Source organism: Rhagoletis zephyria, unplaced genomic scaffold (genome assembly GCF_001687245.7).
Source record: "Rhagoletis zephyria isolate East Lansing unplaced genomic scaffold, Rhagoletis_zephyria_1.1 Rzeph_scaffold_00248, whole genome shotgun sequence".
Lineage (NCBI taxonomy): Eukaryota > Metazoa > Arthropoda > Insecta > Diptera > Tephritidae > Rhagoletis > Rhagoletis zephyria.
In genome coordinates this window covers 245449-269911 of record NW_016157332.1, presented here as the reverse complement: position 1 = coordinate 269911, position 24463 = coordinate 245449, and the positions used below count along the sequence as shown (strand labels likewise).

Below are 24463 nucleotides of genomic sequence, written 5' to 3'. Positions count from 1 at the left end.
TTGTGCAAAACATGATTGCTAGTATTACTTATCTTTACCTATGTACATATGTACTTATGTTTATACCGATGTGTGAAGCGAAAACTCTTGACATATCTCAGCTAAAAAATGGTTGGAACAATATTGTAAGCTAAGCTTTTTAGTCGATATCTTTATATATTTCTGTGTACAAATCAAATAACTTACGATTCTTGTATTTGCACAAATGATTGTCAGTAGGCTCGGATGGTTCCGATGGGCCAGCTTTATTAACAGCACGTACCCTGAACTGGTAGACCATTTTTTCCTTCAGTCCATCAACGTAACACTCAGGCGTAGGGCCTTCGGTTTTGGCTATTTCGCTCCAGGTTGGCGAAAACTTGTCTTTAACTTCAACGATGTAATTTATTATGGGCCGACCACCATCGGATGGCGGACGCTTCCATTTAAGCGAAACGCTCTTATTGTCGTAATCAGCAATTTCTGGTTTTCCGGGTGGGCTTGGAGGATCGTATGGATTCTTGGCAAGAATCGGCTCTGTGGTCTCCAGTGGTTCCGATTCGCCCTCTTTGTTGATGGCCTTGACACGGAATTGATACTTTTTGTTTGGTGTAAGGCCTTTGAAGTTGAAGCATGTTTCGTCTGGCCCGACTTCTCCGGCCGGTACCCAACGACCTGTCTCCTCATCCATTCTCTCCAATGCATAACCAGTTATTTCACAGCCACCGTCATCTGGTGGACGTTTCCACTTCATTTTGATGTGATCAGCGCGTACCTCTTCGGGCTCCATTGGGCCACCTGGAGCAAGCGGTCTATCCAATACAGTTAACTGAGCTTCAGACTCAATAGTACCAGAACTGTTGGACAGAACAATTTTGTAGATACTAGTGTCCTTTCTAATTGCCTTTTTAATAGTTATACATGAGTTTCGTTCCATTTGATCGAGGAAAATACGTTGGTTGTCGAAAACCAAATCTTGTGTGCCTTTGCACCATTTAGCTGTCGGTTCTGGTTCACCGTCGTATTTTATGTCATAACGCACAGTTTGGCCCTTTTTGACCGTTATATTCTTAAGACCGTCGCCAACAATGAACGGCTTGACGAAGCGGCATTTAGCAATTATAGCCTTCGTTTTGTCACTGGGTTCACCTGGACCAGCCTTGTTAACAGCACGGACTCGGAATTCATACTGTTGCCCCTCTTTTAGTCCATCAACTGTACCCGCACGCGCATCGCCGGGAACCTCTTTGCCTGCTACCCAATCGTTGGAGAATTTCTCCTTATATTCAATTATGTAAGCAGATATCGGGTCGCCACCATCACTGTCTGGGGCATCCCATTTCAGATCAGCATGATCTCTATCCCAATCGGCAAGATCGACATTCTTCGGCTTTCCGGGTTCATCCCATGGATCTTTGGCTAACACGATGTTCTTGAAAGCAGCAGGCTCGGATGGACCAATTTTATTCACAGCACGTATACGGAATCTGTACTGCTTCTTTGGCGTAAGGTCCTCAATTTTCTTAAAGAGTTGCGGTAGTGGCGTAACCTCAGCGACAACCTCCCAGCTTTGCTTCTTGCTCAAGTCTTGGCGTTCGACTATATACTTGATGATAGGTGAACCACCATCGTCGCCTGGTTTCTCAAAAGTTACCTTGCATGATGTTTGGAAAACTTCCACAACATCGACATTTTGTGGTGGCTGTGGCACGTCTTGGAAGATAACATTTACCTTCTTCACATCTTCACCTTGACCATTGGATAGTTTAATTTCGTAAGCTCCAGACATTTCTCGGGCCGGTTTCTTAACTTTAAACGTGATTTTGTCTTCAGTAACACCTACTTCGACTTCCTTTACAGGCAAAGGCTTTCCATCCTTGATTAGCTTAGCTTCTACGGGAGTTTGTCGTGTACCGTTGACTAAAGTAACAAAAACAAAGAAATAAAAAGTAAAAATAAAGTAACTGCAAAAGGGTTGAAACAATTCAACTGCCGCCTAAATGTCTAGAAAACATGTACATATAGCACATGTTATAGAATGCGTTAGCAGCACAAGTATTTATATATGTATGTATATAGATAAACATTTGGTATTTGGAAGTGAAAGCAGTTCGAAATTACCTTTGTATGGCACTTCTAGTATAACAGGCGCACTTATTGGACCAGCGAACTCATCTGGACAGTCAATATTTGGTCGGCTTTCGCCCTTTCGTACCGTAAGCTTGCACGTAGACGACAATTTTCCAGATTCACACGTAATTTCACCTTCATCGGTGAGCTCCAGGTTATTGAAAATCAACTGGTGCTTGCCACCACCAAGATTTTTGATTTCAATGCGTTCGTTGGGTTCAATAGGGTTACCATTTATTTTCCATTCACAAGGTGCCGTTTGATCCTGCAATTCGACGTCGAGCACCAGTTTTTCGCGCTCCACAGCATCGGTGTCCTTGAGTTTTTTATTAAACCGATTTTGATCTATATGTAACATAAAAATTATGACGATTATATTATGGGCCAGAAACGAAAAGATTACCAATTTAGCAGCACATGTACACGACCTATTCTGATCTAAATCAATCACTTAACCGTTTTTTAATTCCATTTGACAATGTGTTTTACAAATGCCACTGAATTTGAAAAAGAGAAAACCAGCCTTAACTCCCGTCACTATCTTTTTTGACCCCAAAATTCTACCCTCAACGTCAACAAAGAATTTTTACTTCAAAATAAAATTAGTTAATGGGTTTTTAATGTTTGTTATACTGCAATAAATTATTGCAATAGCATTCATTCAAAAATGATCAAAAATAAATCATTAGCATTATTTCTTCGGAATTAAGGCATTGCAATTTTCATTTACATTAAATTTCAAAAATTATTGCATTAATTTTTTACATTAACATTAAAATGCTATGCATTACAAAATTAATGCATTTTTACAACTCTGGTATGTATGTATGTAAATGTTATTTTTCTACTTACAGTTGATAATGATTTCCGCTTCGGTTTTGTCAGCATTCGTAGTACATTTGAATAGGCCGGCATCACTGACTTTACAGTCTTTAATTATCAGCTTACGCTTGCGGCCATCTTTGACGATTTGCATGCGTTTATCTCCTTTGATTTCTTCATCACCCCGCCACCATTGCACCTCGCCGGTAGCATCGTCAAGCTCACAAGAAAGTGTAATGTTGTCTTTTTCGATGCATTGTAGGGATTTCAGTACTTTTATAAATTTGTATGGGTATTCGACAATTTTTACTGCCGACTCAGTCTTATCTGGCTGTTTATCTAGTTGGCACCGATATTGGCCTGTGTCCTCAAGCACGGACTCCTTAATTATGAGCTTAAGATTGCCATTGATATCTTTCGAAATGAGATAACGAGGATTATCAGACTCGATTTTTTTATTATCCTTGAACCAGGTGACATTGGCCATGCTGCTGCTAACTGCGCATTCCAACGTCGTTTCATGCTTCGTAAATCCTTCTATCTTCTTCTTCAGCGGCTTGGTAAATGTATAGCTGGGATCTGCTTCTTCGACGGTCAAAAGCGCTGTGCTGGAAACACCACCTATTTCGATGGTATACTTGCCGCTGTCCTCCACTTTGGGATTCATGATAATCAACTGGTAAGTGTCATTTTCATTTTTGAACTTGCATTTGCTGCCAGTGAAAAGTTCCTTTTTGTGGAATAGTAAATTTTAGTAAGCATTAATATGTTTAGGTCATAAATCATAAAATTTGAAAACAAATAATTAAAATGCAATCGCCCCACAGTAGTCGGGGAAGCCATGTTTTATGCGAAAAATTAGACGGGCTGTTACGATTACAATAAACCTACAGGATCGTGCTGTTTTTGTAATGCTAAATCCGAATATACCATGAAATATATAGTTTGACAGTTGAAAGCTGTCAAATCAACCGCTAATTTCTCTAAAATTAAGAAAATCTGTTTTTCGAATTTTACGTCAAATCCACAGAGTTGAATGGGCTATTCAGTGATTTTTTAAACTCTTGGATTCGCTATTTTGAATTTTTTTAAATTAACTTCAGGTAGGCTAAGATATATTTTATAAATTATATGAAGCTCAATGTAGAACAAATTACATTAACCCTTAATGTTTTAATGCACTTTATATTATGTGGAACTACTGCTAAGCGGTTTCAACGGATTATTGAAAATACTAATCAGTTTTGAGTTCGTTGGACATGTCTTTTATTCCAGTTAATTTATCCCAGTTTTCAAATATTTCTTTTTGGCGTTAAATATGGCCTCTCCGACCATTGTGCGTCTTCCAATTTTGAGCTAAAATGGCAATAGTGTAACACTAACTAGCCTAGTGCTTCAGTGACTTAAAAAATCGTCTGTGTTGCATGTTATCTGCGTTCGAACCTGCACAGATGCTTGTATGTATGCATGTAAGAGGGAGGACTGAAATGCTAGTTCGTTGCCATAAACTCCAAGAGCGGACTAGAAAACCGAAGGCAGCGCAAGGACTTGTTATGAACGTTAGATACTATAAATTATGACGATTTCAAGATAGGTTCCTTTGGCTCCAGTAATTGCTTGAATTCGGTCAGGTAGTTAGCATAACATTTAACCATGGACTGGACGGTTTCCCTCCCCCGCCTATCGCAATCCGCATGACGTACGGAACTTTATTTCTTTTTTCATTTTAAGTATTACACTGGTGGTCAAAACTGGATATATGGTGTTTTGTTTTTATTATTTACAATGTTTTTGAAGCCAATTTTTTATTCTCTTATAAAAATATGGTTCGTGATTTAACCAAAACCAAATATATATGTTTTTGTTATTTGTATGGCCTTATAACAATTATATTCAACAATTTTTATTGAGCTCGAGGCCGGTTTTAATGAAAAACTTATTGTGGAAACTTATACAACTTATGGTATATAACTAATGGTTATGGTTAAAGCATGCACTTTATTTTTATAAAAAATGACAAAAAAAGTTTAGTTGAAAACCGTTGTAAATATTCAAAATGAAACATTATTCATCCAGTGTATGTCTTTATGTTAGTCAATCATTTATTGAGAGAGGAAAAGTAGTATCGCGGACTACTCAATTCAAAATTAGTTTTGCAAAAACCAAATCAGAGTACGCGCGTTGCCTACTATTTAAATTAACTCTCAGGGCTATTAGAATGATGACAATATTTCTCGTGTTTTTTTAAGATTTTGTTTGAAATTTCGCTAGGGGGTGTACGAGTATCTGAGAACTGAGTAAGGATATATTTAAAATAAAATAAAAACGCTTTTAACGACGCACTACGGGGCCCCTGCTGCAAAAACTGTGCGAAACTCAAAAATTTCATAAAAGCGTTCGTTAAAGTAATACATATCTCATAAAGAATTTTATTAAACAGGGATTATAGCGCTGTCAGAATGGATACTTGTCAATACTGGAAAAGTATGCTAAGGAAGTGGCGTACGGAAAGTAGAGCGAAACCACAATGAAGGTGTTGCGTTTGTAAACAAAAATCAGCTAACTTTAATTAAATTTCGCGGAGACAATAGCAATATACTCATACCTCTTTACTAATATATTCACATTTCTCTCATTGTCTTCTTCACTGTCACTGTTGATTTTTCTAAGAAAGATTATTGTCTGGACGTCTACTTTACTAAAAAAATGTTACAAATAATACATATTCAAAATTTGCTTGCCTTGTGTAAACGCAAGGTCAACTGTCAGCATTGCCGGATTTACTTGCGTCAAAAGCAGAGAATCGGCCAACGTTCATTTGTTCCGTCGACGCAAGGATTGCCGATCTGGCGCTCTACATGCAAACACTTACTGTCGTCCCGAAATTGGAGCGCTAAGCGTTGCGTTTTCCATTATCAACGAGTGTCAGCGCACGCTATCCCCAAATCAATGCGGCGTAATTTTTGACGTTTTCTCATTTCCTTTCGTTTTTATTCTCGATTCCTCTTTCACTTTCTTGTCGTTTCTCTTTCTTTCCATCTTCTACATCCAACTTCAACACCTAACGCCCTGTCAAAAATGAAAATTCCATTTGCTCGGCGTTAGCGCCGCGTTATTGTGGGATGCTTCGTACAAATTGTATGGACATGGGGATTTTTGACAGTTGCTTGACGCTTGACGCGCCAATTTAGGGATGGCAGTCACAGTCTACTCAATTGTCAGTTTCATTCTAGAGCGGAACGTACGCAAAGTACCCATTCTGACGGGGCCATTAGTAGTTTGAGAGGTAGAGCCGCTAAAAGTTTACGAATTTTCCGCACGGAAAAAAATGTATATTTTTTGTTCTTTCTTGTCAGCTTTGAGAATTGTTTGTATGTAAATAAAGCTATTGTCTTGCATCTTAATGTAAGAAAATTAATTTTTGGTCCCAAAGACCGTTGTATATATCTACCTATTTTTCGTAAAGTATTTTTAAAACTTTGGTAGACGACATTAAAAGGTCCCAAAAAGACCTCTGTGAAATTAATGGTGGTTATTTGTTAAGTATTTCTTTATTTATTTTATATTCAAAAATTGTGCCCTCCCGTTACGCCTGTTCATACCTCTGGCTAGCCCTGATCGAAAAATTGATTTTTCCCTCCACAGTATATATCTTACTACCAAGAAATGAAGAAGAAGAAATAATGGAGCAGTGAAATTCAATAATAAATAAGGGTCGTACTTAGAATTATGCCTACGTTATCGTATGTCAATCAACTTGCACGCTAGTAAGATTCCAAACTGAAAATGTAAGTTCTTCTCTACGATTATATGATTATTCAGTTAGATATTTGATTATATGTGTATCTATAGCTCACGTTCTTCAAAACGAGGTAAACTCAAAATTTTTAATTTCTGATATTGTGAACTAAACAAGTTCGGCCTTCATATATGACCCTGCAGCAAAACTTGAAGCACTTTTTTCTTGCAAATTGCTGTAAAAAAGCAACTGTAAAGTTTTTTTCTCAATAGTATTAGCATGTTCTGAGAAACATGCTACTTTGTTTCTTCTAGCAAAAGGAAAATTTGGAGTTAATGCTTGGGCAAAAAGGCGATATGGACAAAAATAAATAATATATACATATGTATGTATACTTACATCCTTGCGCAACATCCATTTGGGCTTACAATTTGGTTTACTGAAACGAGCTTCAAAAACGACTTTCTTGTCTTTGCCTTCCTTGGCGAACTGGTCGATTAGCGGACTCAGGAAGGATTCTTGTTTCTGTTTATTTTATTTTTCATAATAATATATTTTTTTATTAATATAAAATTTTGATTATTATTTTTGAATATTTGTATTAGCAGCGTCGTGATTGATATTGGCGTTGATGTGTTTTCCAATTATTATCGTCGGATTTCGTAGCATTTTCGAAATATTTGTTGATTGCGTCGATTGTTTTTGTGTTTTTTTTGGGTACGAATTAGGGGTTTGCGTTGTCAAAAATGGGAAAAGAAATAATATCGTAAAGTTATTTTTTCAATTGTCATACATCTTTTTAGTTTGTTTTTGTTTTGGGTTGCGCGGCAACTCCAAAATTGGCGCGCAAAAATTAGCAAAATATGTAAATACCGGCGCGCGTTTTACAACTGACTTCTTCGTATGGGGTAGTGTATGCACATCAATTGAAAATACATACGTACTTATTCTGCTATTCTATGAGCATAAGCAGAATATATGTAGTTTTCAAAACACTTGTACGTATGCATATGCAAGTGCATACTCACATATATGTGCTACAAAATGTGGTAAATAATTTTTATGAAATACACGTGTATATATTTACAAATACATATATGCAGTTGGGACAAATTTGGAAAAAAATGCAAATGTATGTATATAATTACTTACTAAAAAAGATGCTCTACCTTAGAAAAAAAAACTGTTTCAATAGTTTGTGGCACATATATGAAGGTATGCTCTTCATAAATCAAAAATTTGTCAACGAATTTACGCGAAAGTCTTTTAGTAATTAAGCGTTTGTGGTAGGAAAAAGGCCAAAGCAACTATTTAAGCATAAACCAAAGCAAACAAATAACTTACAGCTAATTACATACATATGCATGTATGTACATATAAAACATCTTACACGAAATTCAGAAGCTACTTGATGGTAGTGATCAGCAGAAAGATAGATTCCCACGTATGTATATATGTAATGTATATATTAACATACATTTTTTGCAGTATGTACATACTTCTATGTTTGACACACCAAATTCCAAAAAATCCACACTATTATTTACAATAAGCCATTCAAAATCGCATTTCTAAATTTCGTTCACAACTTTCTAAACATTTTCTCACAACGTTCATAACTCGTTGGTGGTGAATAGTAAATCTGTTGAGGAAATGCTTCAAACGTGTGAAATGCATTGTGCATATTTAGAATTACGATACTAAAACTAAAGATGTAAATTTTAAAACAAAAAAAAAATTAAAAATAAATATAAATTAAAAGATACGTACGCTATAATAACACTGGTGCTAGTTTGAAAATCCATCAAACGGGGCACCCAGCGAATAAACCTACTTAATTCAAATACTCTGAATGTAATGGGTTTACTGTTGTTGTTGTTGTTGTTGTAGCGGCTACTAAGCCCCGTTCGGGGCGGTTCATCCATCAACGTTGTCGTCAATTTCAGCTAGGGGGAGGCCCAGGAAGTGTGCTACTTTCACAGGGGCTGTCCTAAACGGGGTTAGATCGCCGAAACAACAGCCCTTGGTCGGGTAAAACCCGAGTCATTCCGGTACGTAGAACCGGCTGCCGTGGGAATGGTAATGGGTTTACTCGTTTCTCTAGGTTAGCTCTAGTTTACGAGATATTTTGTTTGTTTGTTTGAAGACTTCATTTTAGCACAACAATGAGACAAATTATTGTATAGTGCTAGTCAGAATTCATAATTAATTAAGTATTTTAATTAAGTAATAGAAGTTGTATATGAAAAAATTAAATTTATATTATTAAGAAACATAACTACTAAATATATATATAGAAATCGAATATTGAAAGCATTGATAATTTTTTATTGATTAGCTAAAGCCATGTCACATGATTTGGAATTTTTCCAAAATCGTGACATTCTTGTAATTGCTAAAAGTTAAAGTTTCATTCCAAGTTTTATTTTGTACCAAGGGGCGGCAGTAAAAACCGTACGAATCTGTACAGGTGTGCCAATCGTGTGAAGGGGCCTTGACAGGAATATCGGAAAAGTACAAGTAAATTATAACGAATTCACTATGTCATATTTTGACAACATATTTTGTCACTTTATCTCCTTTTCCTATACCTATGTCGATCATTTTATGGGTCAACAACGGACAGATAGACCGTTTAAGGTGTTCTTACACGATATGTATTTGCATCTGCAAATGTGACTTTTTCAATACATATGTAATTGCGTATGTTTGCCAAATTCACAGTCTTTATTTAACTATTTAGAAATACGCTCTTTGAAAAAATAAACCAAACTCAGATGATTCTATCTGTGTGTGCCTTTACACGATATGTTGGCATTTCCATATGTAAAAAGTGGCATGTACACATGCAAATACATATCGTGTAAGAACACCTTCAGTAGCACAATACACGACTGAACACCTATTCTGTTCTAAATTAATCGATAAACAGTTTCTTAGTTCCATTTGACAATGTGTTTTCACTTATTTGAAGACAAATGCCACTGAATTTGGCATAGTGAAAACCATCCTTAAGAAGGCAATGTTTTACTATTTATTTTTTTATCTGAATCGATAGCGATCGATCGGATAAACATTGTATTGCCAAATGTTCATGGAAATAATATATTCGAAAAGAAATTAAAACAATGTAGCAAATTGTATAGCATTTTTTTATTTTTATTTTTATTTATCTGTATTTAATATTCACAAATGTCAAAACTCTGTAGCTCGATTATATTCGACAGCAACTGACTACTCGGAAAACTACATAAACGTAACTGCCTAACCAGAATGATGAGGCTGTGGTATGTAGCAAGAGCTGTCAAAAGTTAAAATATTCTAAATGCTCTAAACTGCTCACAATATGTAGCTGTGGTTATGGTGTATTATTTCTGATGCAGCTAGCGAAATAGCTTGTGGCTTTGGTACTACATTCTGTTTAGCCAGTAAATTTTTACAAATATAATTGTTTTCAATAGCTAATTGTGTTCCAGAAGTATTTATAAACCAAGTAACTGGCGTCGAGAATTCAGTGTTTGTTCTTTTTTTCATTTTCATAGTGTTAATTGTTTTTTTATTACTTTATCTTAAGTGCGGTGCAGGTGTGGGTAGTGGGGGTTGAAATTCTATTTTTTCCGAATTTCGAACATTGCCCAACCATTCGATTATTCGATTCGAAATTTGGTGGTGCAAATTCGATTTAGTTCAAATTTTTTCGAATTTTCTGAAAATTTAAAAGTTTGTTTGTAAGAATGACAACTCAAATCGAAAAAGAGATTCAGATGAACTTATATTTATATGATTAACTATCCATATCGCACTTTTTTGCTTCACAACCAAAAATAAATACAAATAATTTTTTTTTTCAAAAAAATATCTAAAAAAAAATCAAAACATTTGGTAAATGTAGCATATTGAAACTAATTTTTGGGGCGTATAACATGATTTCATTTATTTTTCTTGCTTAAAAAAAAAACAAATTGCATGCTTCACGTTATATACATATGCAATCATACGTATGTATGTTTGTTAAAAAAGTCTTACATTTAATGACAACGTATGATTTTACTTTTTAAAGCGAGATCTTTAAGTAAACAATTAACAAAATAGATAATAGGGCATGAAGAGTTCTATCCAGCCACATTTTCGGTTTGTCCATTGCTAAACGGGCGGTAATTTTGTCTCATGCCAAAAATTTCAATTCACATTTGACATCAGTGTTGGAAAATGGAATGTCAATCACCTGCCACAAAAAATTTGACGACAGCTTTTGACATGCACTGCGATATCTACATTTGGTCAGTTTTTATGATGTATTTGACACCAAGTGAACAGCTGTTAGTTAAAGCAGTTTTTGATGTCAGTTATTTCGACATAATGAAAACCAGACATTAGATAAAGTTTTAAGATCATAAAGCATCTGAAATATTATTTATGTTTTATGAATTTATTTGTATAGCTGGGATGTGTAACTATAAATACATTTCACTGTGAGTAAATACTTAAACATTTATGATGACTTGCATTAATGCCAATCGAATTAATGCCCCTGACATTAATACACAATTGAAAAGTGAATATTAATGTCATTGACATTATTGCACATCACCACATTTATCGAAGTTCCAATTATTCCATTTTCTTGTATATTTTTAACTCATTCGCTGCATCAAAAATATCGACTTTTATACAGGATACATCGATATTTTGTTGCCTCAGATCGAAAAAACGTCGATGTATTTTATAGCCTTGCAGCCCTAATGCAATTTCTGTCAGAAAGAAGAAAGTTGCAGAGCTGATTTTTTGCAAATGAAGACGAAATTCGATTTTTTCTAGAAAAATTCGATTTTATCCAAATTTTAGCACCACAAAGTTTGATTTCAAAAATTTTGATTTTTAATTTTAGAGCTAAAGTTCGATTAAAATTCGAATCTCGAAGCTTCGAATATCGAATTTACCCATCCCTAGTGCGGTGAAAGATGGTTGTTACGATCTTTCTATCAACGAATCCATAAAAATATTGCAATTTTGTTGAAATCGCTATACAATTTGCTACAACAATTTAATTTAATTTCAAATGGTTTCGTTCTAAATATGTATGTATATTTGGTTATACCACTTTTGACTTCTATCTATACAAATTGAAAAAATTTATGAAATAACTTTTTAAAAGATATAAAATTGAATCTCAGATATCTCATAAACGAGATCTAGCCTAGAAAAACGATTAGTACCATTATATTCAGCATACACGAATTAGGTTTACCCGCTGGGTGTCCCGTTGTGTTGGGAAAACATGTCTTCTATTCAAGCACTGTGTAATTATTGCCAATGCTAAGCTTAATCAAAAAATAATTATCTCATATGAAAACACTGTAGTATATACTTGCCGGAATCGAAAAATGCTGGTGGTTCAAGCATTAGGCTAGGGATGGCAAAAATTAAATTTAACCTTATCAAACGAANTATATGATTAACTATCCATATCGCACTTTTTTGCTTCACAACCAAAAATAAATACAAATAATTTTTTTTTTCAAAAAAATATCTAAAAAAAAATCAAAACATTTGGTAAATGTAGCATATTGAAACTAATTTTTGGGGCGTATAACATGATTTCATTTATTTTTCTTGCTTAAAAAAAAAACAAATTGCATGCTTCACGTTATATACATATGCAATCATACGTATGTATGTTTGTTAAAAAAGTCTTACATTTAATGACAACGTATGATTTTACTTTTTAAAGCGAGATCTTTAAGTAAACAATTAACAAAATAGATAATAGGGCATGAAGAGTTCTATCCAGCCACATTTTCGGTTTGTCCATTGCTAAACGGGCGGTAATTTTGTCTCATGCCAAAAATTTCAATTCACATTTGACATCAGTGTTGGAAAATGGAATGTCAATCACCTGCCACAAAAAATTTGACGACAGCTTTTGACATGCACTGCGATATCTACATTTGGTCAGTTTTTATGATGTATTTGACACCAAGTGAACAGCTGTTAGTTAAAGCAGTTTTTGATGTCAGTTATTTCGACATAATGAAAACCAGACATTAGATAAAGTTTTAAGATCATAAAGCATCTGAAATATTATTTATGTTTTATGAATTTATTTGTATAGCTGGGATGTGTAACTATAAATACATTTCACTGTGAGTAAATACTTAAACATTTATGATGACTTGCATTAATGCCAATCGAATTAATGCCCCTGACATTAATACACAATTGAAAAGTGAATATTAATGTCATTGACATTATTGCACATCACCACATTTATCGAAGTTCCAATTATTCCATTTTCTTGTATATTTTTAACTCATTCGCTGCATCAAAAATATCGACTTTTATACAGGATACATCGATATTTTGTTGCCTCAGATCGAAAAAACGTCGATGTATTTTATAGCCTTGCAGCCCTAATGCAATTTCTGTCAGAAAGAAGAAAGTTGCAGAGCTGATTTTTTGCAAATGAAGACGAAATTCGATTTTTTCTAGAAAAATTCGATTTTATCCAAATTTTAGCACCACAAAGTTTGATTTCAAAAATTTTGATTTTTAATTTTAGAGCTAAAGTTCGATTAAAATTCGAATCTCGAAGCTTCGAATATCGAATTTACCCATCCCTAGTGCGGTGAAAGATGGTTGTTACGATCTTTCTATCAACGAATCCATAAAAATATTGCAATTTTGTTGAAATCGCTATACAATTTGCTACAACAATTTAATTTAATTTCAAATGGTTTCGTTCTAAATATGTATGTATATTTGGTTATACCACTTTTGACTTCTATCTATACAAATTGAAAAAATTTATGAAATAACTTTTTAAAAGATATAAAATTGAATCTCAGATATCTCATAAACGAGATCTAGCCTAGAAAAACGATTAGTACCATTATATTCAGCATACACGAATTAGGTTTACCCGCTGGGTGTCCCGTTGTGTTGGGAAAACATGTCTTCTATTCAAGCACTGTGTAATTATTGCCAATGCTAAGCTTAATCAAAAAATAATTATCTCATATGAAAACACTGTAGTATATACTTGCCGGAATCGAAAAATGCTGGTGGTTCAAGCATTAGGCTAGGGATGGCAAAAATTAAATTTAACCTTATCAAACGAAATCGAACACATTATTTTATTGTATAAAAAGATCGATTAATCGACGAATTTGTTAAAAGCAATTTTGGCAAACCAAAAGCATGGAGCCGCAACGGCTATAACCAGGGGTCGAAGAAAATAAGCACGAAAAAATCAATTTTAAGCGCTTAGATAAGCACTAAAACATTGGTAAACATGCTTGCAAATATGTTCGCAAAACAACAAAAATTAAGTACAGTTTAATGTTTTGTTTTTTATTCAGTTTATTTCAAGGATTGGAGAATTACAATTGACATACAAGTGTTGCTTGAAATTCTCAAATAATGGAGATCTGCGCTTGTCGTTTTATTTATTTTTTAATAATTGTTACTCTCCATTTGAGATAAATTATTTTAATTTCTTCAATAACACCAAAGCCTTCCCTTAGAGATGAATAATTGATTTTAAATTTTTGTATCCAAGCAGAAATGCAATTGAAGTTACGGATTAATAAAAACCAATTTTTTTTATGTTGTTTTGTTTTGTTGTTTTTAAACATTTCTTTAGTTGGACGGATTAAAAAAAGCCTAGGAAATGGTAAAGAAAAATTTATTGAGCCAAATTTTCTTAAGCAGTATGAATTTCTTAAGAAATTTGCTACGCTTCCTACTATAGTTTGCTAAATGTGAAGAGTACAAGGCACCCTTGTTTTCAACAGAAATATATGCCGGTTCCATTATTTCGTAAAGAAAAAGTGAGACGGCAGGCTGCAAATCTTCCACATTTTGCCAATAATTGAATAAAAATCCACTTAAATCCGCAAGTGGGAGTTAAAATTGAGCCAATTGGTTTTCTGAAATATAATCGATTAATTGTTTGTAATTGAAAGGAAAATTCCATAAATTTATATGGTTCATTCATAAAATCTTTTTCTTTTCAATTTTTTACTAGCTGCCATCCGTAGCTTAGACTGTAATAAATACTACTATTTATGTATGTACTCATAAAAACTTATATACGACAATATGTTGGTACATATAAATATAGCACGAATGTGTGTAAGTGATTTATTGGGGAAATTTTAAAAATATTCCCCCATAAGAAAATACATACATATATGCATCTATTTAAGAGCTTGAACTAATTATGTATGTATGTAGCATGTTTTGTGTTGTCTCAAAATGTAAAAAAAAACTCTTTTTCATAAGCTCAGCTGCTGCCACAAGTGCCTGATTTTCGGGATGACATACGCACCCTGCAGCAAATTGAACAGCTTACCAACAGGAGCCGATGTAGCTGTTTTGGGCCAGCGCTAGTTAAAGGTAAATCACCATCGAAATATTTCAACTATGTAATTTTATGTATATAGCAATGGTGCTGGTATTTTGATCACATTTTGGAAAACATAAAAATACATATGTACATATACATATATATGGACTCTCATGCAAGCATTACCATAAATACATATGTACATATGTAAAAGGCTATCTTCTTAAATGCGTTAATGCAAAGTACCAGTCTCTTTTATTCCTAAATTATGACATATAGTAATATCCCATATGATGCTTTACGGTAATGAGTTGAAGAAGACCGCCAATCTTAGAGGAATGGCTAATTCAAATAAGTATTGATCTGCTCTGATAAAACAAAACAATTTCGCAAATGTGGGATTTCATATGCATGTATTCGAGTCTCGTTGAATGGAACATACAGAGAACTACTGCGTTTTGCGCTATTTTGAGCTTTTCGGAACTGCACCAATATATACTGCAGGGCACACACCAGGATTGCGTGATTTTTAATTAGTCAAATCCCAAATCCAAAAAATAAATAAATTTATGAATTGAAATGCGTATTAAACCTTAAATAATATAAATTTGTAATTTAATCGACGGATACAATCATGAATAACATTTATAAGTGATTTGACTTGTTGGACAAATAAAAAGTAAAATTTATTTGTGATTTGATTTGTCCAAAAAATCAATTTTATTCGTGATTTTCTAATGCTTTTTATGTAAAGAAAGCACGATTTTCGAGAAAATAAAAATAGTTTAGTTGTCAAACGAATCAAGTCACACATAAATTTAATTTCATGATATCATAAATAAAATTTGTTTTTGATTTGGTTGATGAATCAAATAGATTTCGTAATCAATAGGCGATTTAAAATCGAAAATGATCTTAAATCACGCAACCCTGGCAGGCACATCCAAAAATTCACAAAGCAATCGAGAAAAACTTTCAAAAATTATTATCACAACATCCACAAACAGAGAGAAAATGCTTGGTGTAGTTAACTGACACTCTAAAAAATATAGCTATTTGCTCGAGACGATATTTTTTTCAAAACAGTAGAGCAAAGAAAAATTCTAGCTTCCGTAATTCAAGAAGCGTTGAGTCAAAATCCTGCAAAATCAGCTTTGAAGAAGTTAAGAGAGCGAGAGAGTTAAATAGGAGAGAAAGATAGATAGCGCGGAGAAGTAAGTTTGTACAAAAACATTACTGATCGTAAAATGTGGACATATGATGCACTGCAGCTCGTCTTGTCCTTTATAATGCTGAAAAGTCTAAATGCGTAAGCATCAAAATGTAAAAAACTTTTGTTTTTAATTATTATTAAGTATTATAAGTAGATACACACATACATATATGTTTATGTAGAATTTAAACGGTTCTTTGTGTTGAATTATAATTAATATTACTATTAATCATACTATTACATATTATTTTTGATTTGGAAATGTGAGATAGAAAAACAGTTCAATTAGACAACATCGAGCGATAAGGAATACTCAGATCGAGTGTCAATTGCTTGGCAAGGAACGTAAAAAAATCTTCATAATAGCCAAATAGAGATAGGGCTGGTGCCAGTAGTCGAACCTCCTCGCGACGAAATGGATGTAATGTTGGCCAATCGGGAATCAATTCGGCTAAGGATGGTCTACGTGGAAACATCTGTATGCACACATTTTTTGTTGTAGAAAATAGAACATATATGCAAAATTTTAGATGTAGTTAACATTCTATGTAGCATTGGAATATATTTATATATAAGTATGTATGTATTGTTTATATGTTTGTATTATATTTGGTTTATATAAATGTACCATATGTATATAAGTAAAGAAGCAATATTACTCTATACATACATTTCTCGCATACATAATAGGAGTACACATGTCTTATGTACATATATATGTATGTTGGTATGCAACGGTGTCTGGGTGTCGGTAAAAACAGAGAGTTATTGCAAATACTTATTTTACATGTAAATACATTTTATTCACCTACAGAAATCTAATTCTTTGCTACTTGGGTAAATTAAATGCACTTTTCTCCATATTACAAACAAATCTTTGTTCCCGTAATAAGACTGACCGTTATATGACCCAACGACAACCTGCCAACGATTTTCTTATCAGAAAAAATTTTTGTACTGGCGAATAAAATATGGTATTCTAAATGTGTGCGAACAGAACCGATACGATCCTACCAAAAGCTCAGCTCGCGGCCACTTATATAATAATTAGAAATACCGAAACGAAGTCGACAGTGCGGACGAACCACCCGCTGGTTTTTCGTGCTTATAGTTGTCAACTCCTTTTTGTTTATGCGTCACGGAGCTTCGGAATGTTACCAAGGTAAAAATCCGTTAAATCATGGTTTGGATGAAGTATAGAAAAATGGAACATTGCCTTAAGTTCTATTGTTTCCCCAAATTTTTTTTTCAGAAATAAAATTTCATTTTCAGGAGGCCAAATGTAATTCTAAGCACTTCATTAGAGTTATAATAACGATATTTTTGAAATCAAATAAATACGTCTAAATACACTAAGTGCTAAACATACATTACGCTAAAGTGGGTTAGTACTTTGTTAGTCTAGGGAACATTTTTTTTAGTAAATTTGTACAATTAATTTGCAGTCGTCGCATGTACCGTGAACATTTCCTTACCCTCTCAACTTTCTTGAGTGTTGGCAATGGCTTTTCTGTTTGTTTCAATTCGCCCCAATTGGGGTCCTCTTCTTCTTTGTCCCATTTTTGATAACGACGTTTTTTGAGCATAGCACGGAAATCCATGCCACTTGAATCCGAAACATACAACTGCATTTCGGCTGAGTCTTCACCGTGTATATTTGAGACAACGACTTTGTATTTGCCCTCATCATTGGGCTTACATTTACGCATACAAAGCGTAATTGAATTTGTTTGGCCATCAGTAAGGAATTTGAACCGGCCACCTTCGATGATTTCGCTGACGCCTTTATAGAATCTAAATGTCGGCGCTGGGTTGCCTTCAACGCCAACAGTCATATAAGCCGTAGAGTCTGCACATTGTTATTAAAAGTGTACATACAAGTAATAAAAACATGAATAAACATATAGAACATTGGGTGTACATTTGAAATATTAAAGAACTTATAACGAGTAAAACCACACATACATATGAATGCATTTATATTGTACATACATATACTTGTAAAACCGACAGCTTGCTTAAGAACAATTTTTGAATACCTACCAATACCTAAGAGCTGAAAACAGACTAAACACTGAGCTTGGACATACACATTGTAGTATCTTACCTGCAAAGGATCTGACTAATTCAAAGTATCTAGAATCCATGTTTGACGAGGTTAATGGAATATGCATCTGGGTTAGAAGCGGAGTCATAAGCAACCCTTAAGAACATGGGATGAGTCACGCAGTGTACGTGAAAAGTTGGAATTCAATGCCTGAAGTGACGAACAATTGGTGGGGTGTCTAAGGCTAAACGCATAGTGGAGCATAACATCGAGCAAAGCGTCAATTACAAAATGTACGCTTTGCTCTTCACTATCTGCGCTCCCATTGAAACAAATACGTTTGTAATCGTCGCTTTGCTCGCCGCTCCACTAAGCGCTTAGCTTAAGGTCTCGTTTATATTGAGCGCTTATAGCCGAACTAAGAGATGATCAGCGGAAGTTGATGGATTAAACAGAGTACATAAATGCAGGTGCGCACACCTTGAGTTTTTTTTAGTTGGTTAACGCGCTTGGGGCATGCAACATATTTTCTCAGCGCTTGTCACCTTGCTAGTCAGTTTATTTCTGAACTCAGCTATTAATTCTCTGTTTGCCTAACTACTTAAAAAATGTGTCCGGTAATGTTACTTTTTCTTCAGCAGCCAAATACATCATTAACAAGTAAGAAAGTCTAAGTTCGGGCGGAGCCGAACATTAAATACCCGGCGCAAGTATTAAATATATGATTTTCACCTTTCCGAAAGCTACCGCTACATGGTAAGCCGGGGTGCATCAATTTTGAGTAAATTAGCGTCCTTAAATTTCGAAATATTGAAGTTTAAAGTATTTTTGAAATTTACCATTATATGAACATCGGCCTCAATTTTAGTCCGATTTCAATAATTTTCAATCGTTTGCTTTCGTGTGACAAACACCTTAACCATACCGAGTTTGGCTCAAATTGGCAGAACGGTTACCGAGATGTATATATGTGATCATAAGTGGGCGGTGCCACGCCCATTTTCCAAAATTGTATCATAACCGTATTTCTTGGTAAAGAATTGTTGCAAGCATCAACCTTGAATAAATGAGCTTTAATACCTACTGATTTATCGAAGATTTCGTATTTCTCCAAATTACCGTTGTATGGGATGTGGGCGTGGTTATTGTCCGATTTTAAAAATTGTCGGCCATTTGGTATGTTGTACCAGGCTAACAGCTGTGCCAAGTGTGGAAGAAATTGGTGCAGCAGTTACCAAGATATACACATGTAACCATAAGTGGGCGTGGCTACGCCCATTTTCCAAAAATTTATAATATTCTTATTTTTCGTCTAAAANAAGTTATTGTAAATATCAATTTTGAGTGAATAATCTTAAGTAGTTACTAAAATATCGCAGTTCTCGTATTTCTGAAAATTATTTAATTGTCCGATTTTGCCCATTTTCAATACCATCCGTCCTATGCCCGAAAGAAGTGTACGCACAAAGTTTCGTTAAGATATCTCAATTGTTACTCGAGTTATCGTGTGCAAAGACGGACGGACGGACGGACAGACAGTCACCGCTTAATCGATTTCTCTTTTCATTCTGATCATTTATGTATGCATTTGTCTATACATATCTCGATTCGTTTTGGCTGTTACAAACAACCGTTGTGCGCAAGTGCGCTCGGGTATAAAAATTCGTTTAGCAGAAGATCCAGCAGACGACTTGTGGGATAGGTGACTGCTTGCGAAAGACACACAAAAATCCTATTTGAGAAGACGGGGCGAGTAGAACACTTTTTGACAAGCGTTAGTATCTAAATCGCATTATTTATGGATCGGTTCAATTAAAAGATATTACAAATCTTGCGCCGTAGTTTGTAACTTAGAGAGATATCAAAAGTTTTAGTGAACCAGAGTTTTCAGGATAACCGCATACTCTACCTGTCATACAGACCGCAGAAGAGAGCAGTACTAAAAGCCTTTCGAAGAGATATGTTTGTTCGTTATCAATTGCGAGCTATAATTAGTGCTTAGGACCTTCATAACAGTCTACCAATGGTATTGTGTATAATGATAAGAATGTCAAAAAAATGTGTTATTTGTTTTTCAGTTTATATCGAAAATTGTTGAAAAACTCCAGGCGTAAAAAATTTATAACACTCGGCTCTCAGCGTTTTGGTAGCATGAAGTTCTTAAGTTTACGTCGGCGCATGTTACTGTAAATTAAACTAATTCTCATAAGTGCATGTATGGCTTATATGTACTTATTTATGTATGTACAAGGTATGTGAGATCCGTAATAAATAAATTCAATAAAGTTACCTTCGACTGCTGAATAAGATTCCTGTACGTCAACAATTTGCGGGGGACCTCCATCGCCGATTTCACGTAACGGTGTCGAAGGCTTATTTATCAAGTCTTCAAGATCCTGCACGCTAGGACGACGTACATCAATCGATGTTCTTCGACGCTGTAGATTCCATAATTCCATTGATTCACGAACACAGAGAGGATGGAGTAGACACACACGCACACAAATTATTGATGCAAAACGAGTGTATATTAATGAAATAATATTAATATAAACAAACGCATAGAGGGTCAAATGGAGCATTTTTAAATACTTGTATTAAAATTTAGAAATATTTATAAAATATGAGTGAAAACAATGCATTAAAATGTCAATATACCGTGGAACTAAAACTAAAAATCTACACAACATATCAACTACCATACATGATTTTTGCAAATATTTAATTAATGCAAATGTGTGTATGAATGTCAAATTTGTATGCACTTAAAATTAATTAAATAATTTAAATGTATGAATGGGTATACAGAAACTACATATGTGAGTCAAAACCAAATCGTTAAATAAATCTACCAATAATGATAAAGAAGTATGTAAGCATTAATATATGTGTGTATATTAGACCGCATAGGCCAAAAATAAGTGCAATCTGTTGCAAGCGATTTTGAACACTCACTACGAGGGTATTTCAGGCATCCTGAAAAACGGCTAAATGGGTTTTCTTCTATAACTTTTTTATTTTATGCCCGATTTCTACGTCAATCGCTCGCCTTTGCCAATTTGCATCACATTTTCGCATTTTTGTGCATATAATAATAATATTTTGGCGCTTACACTTTCGACCACAGTCTTACGCCCCCTCTTAACGGCAAATGGATTTTATGAGAAGCTGTTTCATGGCAGAAATACACTCGGAGCCATTTCCAGCCGAGAGGCGACCAGAGATCGATCCCAAGTCCTACGGGGTAGTAGTACGCCCCGCTAACCATAGCCACAGCGGTGCAAAATATGGCAAACGGAAACAATCATAGACGGTATCGGTGAAGTATTAGTAAAAAAAATTAACTATCGGTATTGAGAATAGAGATAGGCACGGGCCGGGCTTTTGGCGTAAGCCCGCGGGTACGGGCTGAAATATTTGCTTTCAGCACGAACTCGTGCGGGCCTGGGCGTTCAGTCAAATTTCATAAAAGCACGAAAAGGCACGAAAAAGCCCGTTGCAAATACTAAAAACTTAGATGAGCTTTTGTTTTTATACAAAAAAATAGTACATATTTAAAACTCTTTTGATAAGAGAAAAGCAAAAAAAGGAATATTTGGAAACCGATAGAAAATATATGAAGTTAGTAGTTTTGTTTACATACATATCTGTACATAAAATATCTTCCCAGAAAATATATTATAAAAATCTTTGAAGTAAAATATTGATTCGCTTAAGTAAATATACATATGGACATAAACACAAAATTAAAAATCTGTACATATGTATACATACAAGAAAAGTTGGCTCTTTATTTCCGGGCTGGGGCGTGTCCCGTCGTGACGGGCCGGGCCGGGCCCCACTAAAATTCTTAACGTGCGGGCTTGTGCGTGTTTTTGAAAGTTGATTTTGAACTCGTGCCGGGCCGGGCCTGAAATTTTAGGCCCGTGCCCATCTCTAATTGAGAATAACTGATAAGGTATAGGAAGTGCATTTTCGCCAAAACGGTGCTATAGTAATATATAGGGATAAAACTGTGTTGCTTACTGCTGAACGAAGTGGAAATTTATACTTCATGGAATATCCTGAAGATGATAAAGCATTCTTACCTGACACTAAGAACTACATAGATTTGTGGCACTTCGGTATGGGGAATTTGGATGAAAGAGACGTAATAGGTATGGTTGAAAATGGTGATGTCTATTGACTACAATTTAATCATGAAGAAAAATTGTTTGAGTGCGAAGTAAGTATGAGCGATAAGCAACTGCAATCGGCTCTTCCTACATACATATATATTAGGGTGGTCCTTAAAGCAATTTTTATTTATTAACTTTCATTTCATCTATTACGCAAAATCGATACTACTATAGTCGAAGAAATCACAAATATAAATTTTGGCCCCGATTTGAGTCGGTTAAGGCCCAGATTACCCTATGAAGACGTCTGAACCGACTCCGATCGGGACCAAAATTTATATGGGATACTTTCGGTTTTAGTAGTATCGATTTTGGGTATTAAATGGAACAAATATTTTTAATTTTGTGAGTCTCCATTTCGACATGCCTTAACTGACTCCAATCGGGACCAAAATTTATATGTGATATCTTGGACTACGGTAGAACCGATTTTGGGTATTAGATGAAAAAAAAACTTAATTTTTAGTTTTTTAGTATCTACAGAGGAATCTGAACTTTGGCCCCTCTGCGACACGCCTTAACCGTCTCCAATCAGGACCCAAATTTATATGTGATATCTGTGACCGTGGTGTTACCGATTGAGCGGGTGAGACTGAAAAAAATCGTTCATTTGATTTTAAGGACCACCAAGGGTTGGCAGATTTTTTATGCGCAAAATCAGTACGTTCGACTTTTTCCTGCTAAAAAAATCTACATTTTTATAAAGCAAAATTATGAATGTAAGTAACAGATAATACTTTAAAACGCCAGAGAACTTGTTTTTAACAATATTTTGGTATATAGTAAATAAAATATAGTTCATAAAAAAAAAAAATTTTATTCATTTTAACATGAAAGTATACATCATTGAACAAAGAAGCCAATAAATTATTTTATATTTATGAAATTTTTTAATAGTAATAATGAGATCATTTCCATTATCAGCGTTTAAATAGTAAAAAAATTCAATACATTTCATTTTAAAATTACTTTTAATTTGAAGCTCACTTTAAACAATTTTAATTAGAAGCCGATTTATCTCTTTTCGCCAAGAAGCAAACTACATATTTTTTCAAACTGTGGAAAAGTACCACTATTTAAGGAATGCATCTATATTTCCTAATGGCTTAAATTATTACTTTTTTCAACTACGCAAAAACTTTGAAATACTAAGAATTCGCTAGAAAGAGTATCGAACTCTATGCCTCGTATGCAAAACTCTTTTACAATGTCAGTAAATTGTGAAAAAAGAGTTGTAAGTTAAAGGAAAATTTGAAGTTATTAAACCGAAAGGTATTTTTGAGATAACTAACAACACACGACAAAAAATGTCAGCCTTCTTTTTAAATAATTTAAGCTCCATCATGTTATCGCAACTGGTATGTAACAACCCGGCGATATGCTCGTAAAATGATTGATCTTTTTGTTGTTTTTATTTTTTTGTGCATATCAAACATTATCTGAAACATGTCAACTATAATTAAATTATTTTCTTCTTACATTTTACAGTACAGTTTAAGGTAGTTCTAAAGTTATGTAAAAACCTTAAGAAAATCCTAAAGTATTTTGTTTGAATTGAAAATTCAGTACAAATCAGTACTAAATTTGAAAAATCAGGACATAAGCGCACTGATTGAAGGAATGAATAAAATCAGTACAAGAGTTGAAAAATCAGTACTGTACTGATAAAATCATTACGTCTGGCAACCGTAGGACCACCCTAATATATATATATATTGGCCGGAGAAACAACCAGCCGGGCAGCACTTAAGCTGCGTTCAGTCGCTCTCTCTAGCACAGAGGCCAAATAATGGCCATTCCGAAGCGTCAAAACAAGCTCTATATCTTCAAAAAATTCTTAGTGATTTGGTTAAAATGGACAGAAGCGTTGCACTCTCCAAAGAAAGCACAAAACCAACACAATAGGGGTATTCTCGAAGTCTTGCACGATGCACGGATTGCATGAAATGCAAAAATACTATTCCAAATTTCGAAGAGTACGAGTGCACCCCATTGTAAAGTGGAAGCA

General features: G+C 34.5%; 1 protein-coding gene across 20 annotated transcripts in view; it reads right to left on the bottom strand.

Annotated features, from left to right (window-relative positions):
- Nucleotides 1–24463, bottom strand: part of bt (projectin protein bent) — a 276654-nt gene that overhangs the window by 72721 nt on the left and 179470 nt on the right. For all 20 annotated transcript variants that reach the window (XM_017609687.1, XM_017609704.1, XM_017609702.1 and 17 more), the window contains 6 exons: nt 20568–20715; nt 17706–18079; nt 7070–7195; nt 2962–3661; nt 2101–2454; nt 187–1899 (listed from right to left, as the gene is read on the bottom strand). In XM_017609687.1, the coding sequence (XP_017465176.1) occupies nt 187–1899; nt 2101–2454; nt 2962–3661; nt 7070–7195; nt 17706–18079; nt 20568–20715 (3415 nt within the window). The remainder of the gene's footprint in view (nt 1–186; nt 1900–2100; nt 2455–2961; nt 3662–7069; nt 7196–17705; nt 18080–20567; nt 20716–24463) is intronic.